The sequence below is a fragment of the Dipodomys merriami genome, unplaced genomic scaffold, assembly GCF_024711535.1.
Source record: "Dipodomys merriami isolate MVZ:Mamm:240054 unplaced genomic scaffold, mDipMer1.0.p SCAF_679, whole genome shotgun sequence".
Classification (NCBI taxonomy): domain Eukaryota; kingdom Metazoa; phylum Chordata; class Mammalia; order Rodentia; family Heteromyidae; genus Dipodomys; species Dipodomys merriami.
Genome location: NW_027206267.1, coordinates 224,486 through 234,409, shown reverse-complemented (window position 1 = coordinate 234,409; position 9,924 = coordinate 224,486). Strand labels below are relative to the sequence as shown.

The 9,924-nt window shown below is 45.6% G+C and overlaps 2 protein-coding genes across 5 annotated transcripts in view; one reads left to right on the top strand and one right to left on the bottom strand.

The window, feature by feature from the left end:
- Positions 1-1,977: 1,977 nt before the first annotated feature.
- Positions 1,978-7,384, top strand: LOC138815872 (protein FAM227B-like). Its single transcript, XM_070005252.1, has 5 exons — positions 1,978-2,193; positions 3,387-3,472; positions 4,343-4,417; positions 5,642-5,711; positions 7,256-7,384. Exons 1-5 carry the CDS (start codon positions 1,978-1,980, stop codon positions 7,382-7,384), a joined length of 576 nt encoding a protein of 191 aa, XP_069861353.1.
- LOC138815881 (N-acetylgalactosamine kinase) overlaps positions 7,225-9,924 on the bottom strand; it is a 95,196-nt gene continuing 92,496 nt past the window's right edge. For 3 of the 4 annotated variants that reach the window (XM_070005263.1, XM_070005261.1, XM_070005264.1), the window contains one exon: positions 7,225-7,911. In XM_070005263.1, coding sequence (XP_069861364.1) covers positions 7,704-7,911 — 208 coding nt within the window. In that variant the 3' untranslated portion in view covers positions 7,225-7,703. The remainder of the gene's footprint in view (positions 7,912-9,924) is intronic. The other variant, XM_070005262.1, reaches the window with a different exon arrangement.

Genomic DNA, 9,924 nt, shown 5'->3' with positions numbered 1-9,924 from the left:
GCTTCTTTGAAATTGTTAACAGGCTCTCTCTCTGAGGAATACAGAATAGGAAAAAGTTTATTCCCGTGAAGCTGACGCAGCTGGAGAGGCATCTACACTAGGGAAAGTACATCACTAATTATACTATAAGAATGATAGTCATTTTTCTGCAGCTTTTACTCAGAGAAGTTGTAGACTCTCAGCCACTTGACATAGCAAAAAAAAAAAAAAGTAAAACAAACATGGCTTGATTCAGGAACCTTTTCTTCCAATGCTGCCAGACACCAGCCTCCACAAGGCTAAGGTGGGGGGGGGGTGGGAATTAAAGATGGAAATTTGACACATGGGATGGTAGCACCCTTGCGTATGTAAGGGATAGGAATATGCCTCTTTTGTCTCCCATGTGCCTTTCTCCAGCTCCAAAACACACACATGCGCACACTTAAAATACAAGTCATGTGAGGGTGGAAATCTAGAATGTCTTGTCACTCTTAAATCTCCAGAGCCTAGAATGGTGCCTAGCACTCAGCCTGTGCTCAGTACTTGCTTGGGTCTTGTCCCTGAGCTTTTTTTTATCCAAGGCTAGCTCTCTACCAGTTGAGCCACAGCTCCACTTCTGGCTTTTTTTTTTTTTTTGGTGGTTTATTGAGTCTTGCAGACTTTCCTGCCCAGGTTTGGCTTCAAACCTGATTCTCAGATCTCAGCCTCCCGAGTAAGTAGGATTACAGGTGTGAGCCACCAGTACCATGCAAATCTTTTCTGTGCCATTATCCAGTACCTTCCAGCCACTGTCTCAGCACATGCTTTCCTGCTTTCTTCCCTCTCCCCCTTACAGTGTGGTCTTCTTCCAGGAACTCTGGTCTCCCTTTCTTTTTGCACTCTCCCTCAGATTTTCATCTTTTCGCATTGTTTCCACTTCTTCCTCTAGAAGTTTTCAAATTCCTATCTGCTTTCATGGCTAGCTGCAGGTATTGTGGGTTTCTTATTGAAAATGCTTATTACTAAAATATTTCTTGTCCATTACAATATACCCTTCAAACTGACAGACTTTTGCAACCTTTGTATAATGATGCTATCATTATCTTAGCCATGTTTGGTTATCTCTTCATTTCCCTGTCTCTCATCCAGTTTCCATATCCAGTAATAAATTTTCTACCTTTGAAAATCCTTGAATTCCAGCCGGGGGCCAGTGGCTCACACCTGTCATCCTAGCTGATACTCAGGAGGCTGAGATCTGAGGATCGCGGTTCAAAGCCAGCCCAGGCAGGAAAGGTCATGAGACTCAACTCCAATAAACCACCAGAAAACCGGAAGTGGCGCTGTAGCTCAAGCGGTAGAGCGTTCACTGTGAGCTGAAGAGCTCAGGAACAGCATCCAGGCCCAGAGTTCAAGCCCCACAACTGACAAAAAAAGAAAGAAAGTTAAGAAAGAAAAAAAGAAAGAAAGAAAGAAAGAAAGACAAACCTTGAATTGCATCCCATAGGCTCAAACTTAGTCTATCCTTCTTTATAGAAGATCCTAACTGAAGGGGAAGGGGCTGTGGGTAAACGTGCCTGAGCCCTCAGAGTTCACAGATGAAGGGATAAGGACAGGCCTGGTCAACTCTGTTGTTCCCTTGTCCTAAAAGGTTAAGCCCTCAGTGTAGATACAGATCTGGACCCCAGTCTCCAGGATGGACCTCTTTCTAGAATCCATTTCCATGGAATGACAGAGGAAAGCCAAAAAGATAAGAAGACCTAGAGAGCGGAGGAGCGGGTGTTGATTGAGTCCTCACAGCCTGCGGGGGCGGAGGGGGGGGGGTTCTCACTGATACCAGGGGCGGTGCTGGCCACCTCCTAGGGGTGCCAGGCCCTGTCCCCACCCTGGCTTGTCACTGGAAGCTCTGTAAGCAACTGTAAGCTCAGGATTGTGTACCAAGATTGTGACATTCAATGAGGTCCATCTCTTTCTTTAAAGAAAAATGACATTCTGCAGTCTAGTCCTACATAGAAACCTGAGATGTACGAGTGTGTATCCGAGAATGCTGGCGCTGCTCCAGGAGCAAGGTCATCCCTCCTGCTCACGGTGGAGGTCGGGTCTGTGTCCCAGGTCCCCCTGCAGTCAGCCAGACTGCTGCTGCTAAAGACTGCTGTGGACAGCACTTATGGCTGCCAGGAGGAAGCTCTCCACTCCTGGTGGGGCGGGGCAAATCGTTGCCAGGGAAGCGGAAAGCAGGTGCTCATTAGCTCCCTTGGCTTTAAGAACTTCACGTTCAAATTTTAAATAACTGCAATTATTTCCTCAATCGTTTATATAAGACATACATTTTCATCATTTTTTATTTGCTTTTAATAGTTGTTCAAGAGGGGTTTCAAGCAAACATGTCAGTTTATGTGTACAAGAAGAGTCATGAAGCCGGGCACCAGTGGGCTCACGCCTGTAATCCTAGCTACTCAGGAGGCTGAGATCTGAGGATGGTGGCTTGAAGCCAGTCTGGGCAGAAAAGTCCCCAAGAGATTGATCTCCAAGTAGCCACTCAAAAACCGTAAGTGTCGCTGTGGCTTAAAGTGGTAGAATGCTAGCCATGAGCAAAATAGCTCAGGGACAGCTCTTAGGCCCTGAGATCAAGTCCTACAACCAATGAGGGGGGGGGCGGGGAGAGGGAGAGGGAGAGGAAGAGGGGGGAGGGAGAGAGGAGGGAGAGAGAGAAGGAGGGAGAGGGAGAGAGATGAATTTAACTCAAGCTTATCATGATGTTACTTATATTTCTCAGTTACTTCAATGGAGATAAGGAAATTGTTGAGGTCTTTAAAAATGTATATATATTGTCAGTCGTGGGGCCTGAACTCTGGGCCTGGGCGCTGTCCCTCAGCTCTTCAGCTCAAGGCTAGCACTCTACCACTTGAGCCACAGCGCCACTTCCGGCTTTTTTTCTTCTTGCTTATGTGGTGCTGAAGAATCGAACCCAGGGCCTCCGGCATGCAAGGCAAGCACTCTACCACTGAGCCACCGTCCCAGCCCGTCTGTGAGACTCTTATCTCTAATAAACCACCAGAAAACCAGAAGTGGCATTGTGGCTTAAGTGGTTGGTAGAGCGCTCGCCTTGAGCTGAAGAGCTCAGGGTCGGCGCCCAGGCCCAGAGTTCAAGCCCCACAACCGACAAAACAAAACAAAAAAGCACATACATTTTAACACAAAAAGAATTACGGGGCTTAGCACAGTGTTAAATGACAGTAGCCCGTGGTGGTTGTGGTCCCAGGGATGGGACATGAGGGTGGCCGTGGAACTGCACACACCACGTTCTGCCACCGGGGACCTCTCGTGACGCAGAGGCACAGGCCAGATGAGCCCCGTGGATTGTTCCCTGTGAAGGACTCTGTTCCCCTCTCCCAAATGTTCCCGAGTGAAACTCCTTCCTTAACCCTCAGCCTCGCACATTACCTGCTCCGACATACCGTGATGTTATAAAGGAGGCAAAAAGACAATTTGCAAAGAACAAAAAGGATTTTAGGATGTAAGTTCATGCCATGCCATTATTCAATATAAAATGTTCTTCCCCCCCCCCCCAATAACTGGAGGCAATCCTAGAAATCATCTAGGCTTAGCTCCTTCTTTTACTGATGAGGAGCGTTGTTTCTGAACATCTCTGGCTTGAAGGAGATTCTTTTCAGGTAAGAATTAAAGATGTGAGTTGGAACCAAGGAACTGTGGCAAGTGCTGGGAGCTACAGAAGGAAGGAAGCCTTCCTGTGGGGTGGGTGAGGGTATTTTACACCCCAACATAGACAGGCCTCGTGCCACACAGACGGGGCATCATCCCTGAACAAGGCTGAGCTGGAAGACAAGCAGAGACCCTTCTGTGGTAGTTCTGGGGTGTGTGCGGTCCCTTGGGGAACGCTGCAAGCTTCCTGTCTTCATGAGAATGACTGCTGATGGCCGGTCGTGGCGTATTTCTGCACAAGGAAGTGAGTGTTTACAAGACAAAAAATTGGTAGGGTCCAGTTCTGCCTGGGGTATCACCATGACTGCCTAAAGATTGCTGTTGCCTTAAGCAGGGAGAAAGGACAGACTCCCTTAGCTTTGGGGACAGGGAGGAGCAACCAGCCCCCCTCTATCGACCTTCTTCCTCCCCCCAACACCCCACACCCCACGCCCACACGAGCAGAGACACACACTGACACGCCACGCTCAGCAGCCAGGGCAGGAAAGTCAGAATGCACAAGTCACCAAGGGAAAGCACGCAGCGTCCACTGACTACGCCGTCCCAGAGGAAGGGCAGGTCTGGAAAGAACTCTTACCGACATGCAGAGAGCAAGTCCTGGACTTATTCTTTCTCAGTTACAATCGCCTGCTTTAACATTTCACTCCAAACTTTGTTTTTATAGTGGAAAGCACACAATTGCTGAAGAAATAAAAGACCTGAGAGAGCGACAGGAAAGAATCGACCAGGAAATTGGCAGGTTTGTTTCTCATTCAGCTTTGTAGTGCTTAGGATCATTTGTAGCTGAACCACTACATATGTCAACACGTATCAAAATATATCAACTAGAAAACCAGGGTTTTCTACTTTGCCCTTCATCTGTATTTGTGCCATTATTGGGATTTGTACTCAGAATCTGGGCACTGTCCCTGAGCCTTTCTGCTCTACCACTTGAACCGTATCTCCACTTGCAGCTTTTTTTTTTTTTTGTAGGTCATGGGGCTTGAACTCTGGGCCTGGGCGCTGTCCCTCAGCTCTTCAGCTCAAGGCTAGCACTCTACCACTTGAGCCATAGCACCACTTCCAGTTTTCTGGTGGTTATTTGCAGATAAGAGTCTCAGACTTTCCTGCGCAGGTGGCTTTGAACCATGATCCTCAGATCTCAGCCTCCTGAGTAGCTAGGATTACAGACATGAGCCACCAGTGTCCGGACAGCATTTTCCCCCACTTTGGTAGTTAACTGGAGCTAAGTCTTGCAGACTTTCCTGCATGGGCAGGATTACAGGTGTTGAACCATCAGTTCTCAGCTTTATTTTTGAGTTCTGATGAGGGTGGTGGCAGAGATGGAGAATGCGTGGGGTACTTGGATTAACCACTGAGGCAGGGTCACAAATGCAAATGCCCTGCAAGGGGTTCTACTGTCCAGAAAGTTCTACTTCCTACCAGAGGTCCTTGGAAAAATAATTGTTTCAACTGGAATTTGCTGTGAGATTTTAATTATAAACCATATATGGCCAGAGAGACCTTTTTTTGCTATTTTTACCTCAACTATCTCTCCCCCTTCCCCCCATCCCCCCGCAGTCCTGGGGCTTGAATACAGGGCCTGGGAGCTGTCCCTGAGCCTCTTTGTGCTCAGTGTTAGTACACTACCAATTGAGCCACAGTGCAACTTCTGGCTTTTTCTGAGAAGTTTATTGGTGATAAGAGTCTTAAAGACTTTCCTTCCCCGGCTGACTTCCATGATCCTCAGGTCTCAGCCTCCTGAGTTGCTAGGATTACAGGTGTGAGCCATCAGCGCCTGGCCCTTATCTGTTTCTTTGTGCAATGTTTCTCATGTCTCCCAAGTTTGTTCAACCATCTTGGGAAACTTCCTGTGTAAACTGCCTAGCAAATGCAGAGCAGATTAAATGCTTTGCAAATGTTGGCTATTAGATGGTAAAAAGATAATCAGTTTGGTTACCATTTTTCTTTATTTCATGATTAGGCTCCAAGAAAAGTCTACCAAGAAACCTTTCGAAGCTAAAGCTGACTTCGAGAATTTCCTACATCAACTGGTATGCTTTCTTCTTGCAAATGGAGAATTCTTTCTTGCTTTGCAAATAGACACCCAACAGTATTTTTTTTTCTTTTTTGTCAGTTGCTTGAACTCTGGGCCTGAGCGCTGTCCCTCAGCCCTTTAACTCAAGGCGAGCACTCTACCACTTGAACCACAGCACCACTTCCAGTTTCTAGTGGTTAATTGGAGGGAGATAAGAGCCTCACGGACTTTCGAGCTCAGGCTGGCTTTGAACTGCGACCTTCAGATCTCAGCCTCCTGAGTAGCTAGGATTACAGGCGTGAGCCACCGGTGCCAGCCCGACAGTATTTCATAAACAATGAATGGTCACAACCATGTTCCGGCACCAGAACACCTTCATGTTGCTTTTGTTATTATTATTTGGCAGTTCAATTTGAACTCAGGGCCTTTTGATTGCCACATACAGGGGCTCTGACCACTTGAGCCAGGCCCTCAACAACTTTGTGCTTTGATTCTTGCATTAGATAAGGTCTCAAGTGTTTCCCTAAGCTGGCTTCAGACCACAGTCCTCCTCCCCATGCTTTCTTTGTAGCAGGGATCACAGACACACATCACGCTCAGCTTGTTGGTTGAGATCGGGGTCCTGTTAATTTTTTGCCCAGGTGGGCCTCCATCTCTTAAGTGGCTGGGATTATAGGTGAGAGACACCATCCTGCCTGTCTCTGCAATAGAATTCAGTCTTGCTATGTAAACATCCATATGCAAATTTAAGATAATCTCAGTTTTACGTACTTAGTAACAATCCCATTCTCCCCATTCCTTGCTTCTGACCAGCAACAAGTTTTTTCTTTTTGGGTGGTCCTTGGGCTTAAACTCGGGGCCTGAGCACTGGCCCCTGAGCTGTTTTGCTCAAATAAAGATTTAGTGCTTGACCACTTGAGCCACAGTGCTACTTCTGGCTGTTTTGGTGGTTAATTTCTTTTTTTTTGTCGGTCATGGGGCTTGAACTCTGAGCCTGAGCACTGTCCCTCAGCTCTTCAGCTCAAGGCGAGCGCTCTACTACTTGAGCCACAGCGACACTTCTGGCTTTCTGGTGGTTTATTGTAGATAGGAGTCTCACAGTCTTTCCTGCCTGGGCTGCCTTTGAACTTCCATCCCCAGATCTCAGCCTCCTGGGTAGCTAGGATTACAGGCGTGGCATGAGCCACCAGCGCCCAACATTGATGGTTACTTTCTTGTCTGGGAAGTGGAGCTGTGGCTCAAGTGGTAGAGCGCTTGCTGAAGAGCTGATGGACAGCACCCGGGCCGAGTTCAGGCCCCACCACTGACAAAAAAAAAGTATAATTTCTTGCCTGGACTAGATTTGAACCTCAATCCTCAACTCTCAGACTCCTAAGTAGCTAGGATTACAGGCATGAGCCAATATTTTTAAGATTTAGATGAACCTTGGATTTTCTTCTTAAATCTGTCTTTTTTGCAAAAAGAAAAAAAATAGGTGACCCTTACTGAATTTATAGTTGGGGAAATTTCACAGTCAGGTATACAATGTCTAAGAAAATCTGTGAATCTTTATTTTCATAGCATATTGAGGCAGATAGTGAGAGACGCCATATGGAATCACCATCATCATCTTCAGGATCCTCCTCCCCAAGATCAGAGGGCAACTCTGTGGAAGAAATTGGAAGGAGACCAAGAATGACTCTGTTTTAATGTGTATCAATTTGAATGTAGCAGTATGTTTACTGCAAGTCCAGTTCAGTGTGTTTACCAGTAAATCATCCTTTTCAAAGGTCTATCCAAGCATAATCTTGGCTCTTATTGATTGAGAAAAAAACCCACATATTTTAAGATGGAAAAATAATGATTATAAAGTGTAGAAAGCTTTCAGCCATTTCTTTGGAAGTACAGCTTGATCATAGCAACCATTCATCATAATATAAAACAGAAAGAGGATTCATTTACTGTGGCATAGCAAGTCTTGCCAGTTTCTAAATGCCCTAAATAGTTTCTCTGAGATTTTTTACATTGTTTAGGCCTCCAGGAAAACCAGTGCCCCGCCTCCAGGTTTGGTAGCAAACAAATTCTGCTTCTCGGGTGCTTCGCTGTGATGGCGTCTCTTGTAGTAAGCGTCCTGCACGTTTGCTAGGAAATCCGGCAGCTTGTCAGCAGGCACTATGGACACGGTGCAGCCTCCCCATCCTGCTCCAGTGAGTCGCGACCCTTGAGCCCCGAACTTCCTAAAACAATGAGCGAGAAAAAACATCAGCACCTACAAATGGAAAGAAGAGCGATTTGCTTGGGGCTTACAGCGGCACACAGCACGTCAGGTGCTGAGATGGGAGCAGGTGGGTTAGCTGGGCATGCTGTCAGACATTTTAGGACATGAAGCAATTTGTACTGGTTTAGAATGTGATTCAGATTGTTCTTTTTTTTCTTTTGGCAATACTGGGGTTTGAATTCAGGACAAGTGCTCTACGATTTGAGCTACACTGAAGCGCTTCAGTTGTATCTAAAGCTAATGCCTCGTTTTGACTGCCAGTAGTAATTGTTAGCAATGTTTTCATCTCATGGACTTTGAACTAGCCACACTGTGGCCTTAATTCCATAAAGCAGCCACGTGAAGACTTGTAAGCAAGCTTACAGGTGAATCAGGAAGACAGGCAGCAATTAAAAGGAGTGTATGTTAAAGGCACACAGTATACAAGACGGGGGCTTCCTACAGTATTGTTTCAGATGCATTTTTAAGGCATAGATAGTTCAACTAAAAGAATCAGACTCCTAGTACTAGGACGATGGCTCAATGGTGGAATGCTTGCCTGGCATGCATGAGGCCGTGGGTTCAATTCTCAGCACCTCAACAATAAAAATAAAGAGCTCATGCCCATAGAACTGACTGCCTAGCTTTGTTCTAAGTCAGTTTATTAACATTCATATATTGTTATACTCTAGGTTGGCTGGTGACATTACTAACTGAAAATGGTGCAGAACTTTCCCCAAGGAGGATGTGCTGTCCTACCTCTTCCTTGCACGTGCCACAGCTGTTGTGACCACTGGATTTGGAATTTCCATCAGGCAGGAGGTGTCTGATTGAGATGGAGTCAGCTATACAAGCTGCCACCCAGCAACACCAGGTTTCAAAGAGGCAGGCACAGTTTCAGAGGTGAGATCTGATCCGTAGTGAAAAGGCTTATATCGAGGGCAAGGGTTGTTCATCTTTGAAAGACATAACTTACTCTGACAAGTCTACTTATCCTCCCAATGTATCTTCCTAACGAAATTTACTCCAAATTAGTCACAGATTAAAAACACTCTAATTAGTTTACCACAGTTTTGTCCCTCTCTTCCATCTAAATGAGCTATTTTACTTCCTGGAAAATATCAATACAGGGTTATCCCTAGAATTATCCATCAGAATTATTACACCCTACTAAATCATTTTCCCCTGAATCCTCTCAACTGATTTCTTTCCATCTTTGTCTTACTGTGTTTTTCAGGCCAAGCACTGGTGGCTCATGCCTGTAATCCTCACTAGTCAATAGGCTGAGATCTGAGGATCACAGTTCAAAGCCAGCCCAGACATGAAAGTCCATGAGACTCCTATCTCCAAGTAACCATCAGAAAATGGAAGTGGAGCTATGGCTCAAAGTGGTAGAGCACTCACCTTGAATGAAAGAGCTTTGGGACAGTGCCCAGGCCCTGAGTTCAAGGGCCACAACTGCCACAAATTATATAGATGTATGTATGTTTTTCAAGCAAGAATAGATTTTTTACAAAATACTTACAGACAATAAGATTACTAATCACTGCATATCTCTCAAACATTCAGCTGTAGTCCAGAACAGCCTCTTGTCTCGGAAAACATGATCCATAAAACTAAGGTGAGTGCGTCTGAGGGATGGAGATGATAAAGAGCATTCCCCTTTGTCCTTTTATCCTCAAAAGGATATTGATACCGTGAATTATGCAGGCACCATTTCCTACTTTTACAGACCTGATTTGACAGTAAAGATCTTACTAGGTTCCAAGGCACAGGGCAATGGAAACCATGGTGAGGAATCCAGAAAGAGCCAACTGTGCTACAACCTAGAAAAAGGGAAAATAAGGACTGATGCCTTGCAGTTCAGCCCAAACCCATTTAGTCCAAAGTGAGTAAATATTATGTATTATACGAGTGAATGCTAATCATAATCTCAGGAAATGTTGAATTGAGAGAAAGATTATTTCCATCTAACACCAGTCAAGTACAATTC

Coding starts and splice junctions, on each gene's coding strand:
- LOC138815872 (XM_070005252.1), top strand. CDS start 1,978: ATGTACGAGTGTGTATCCGAGAATGCTGGCGCTGCTCCAGGAGCAAGG. Junction 2,194..3,386: donor GCCAGGGAAGCGGAAAGCAG/GTGCTCATTAGC, acceptor CTTAACCCTCAG/CCTCGCACATTACCTGCTCC. Junction 4,418..5,641: donor ATCGACCAGGAAATTGGCAG/GTTTGTTTCTCA, acceptor TTTCATGATTAG/GCTCCAAGAAAAGTCTACCA.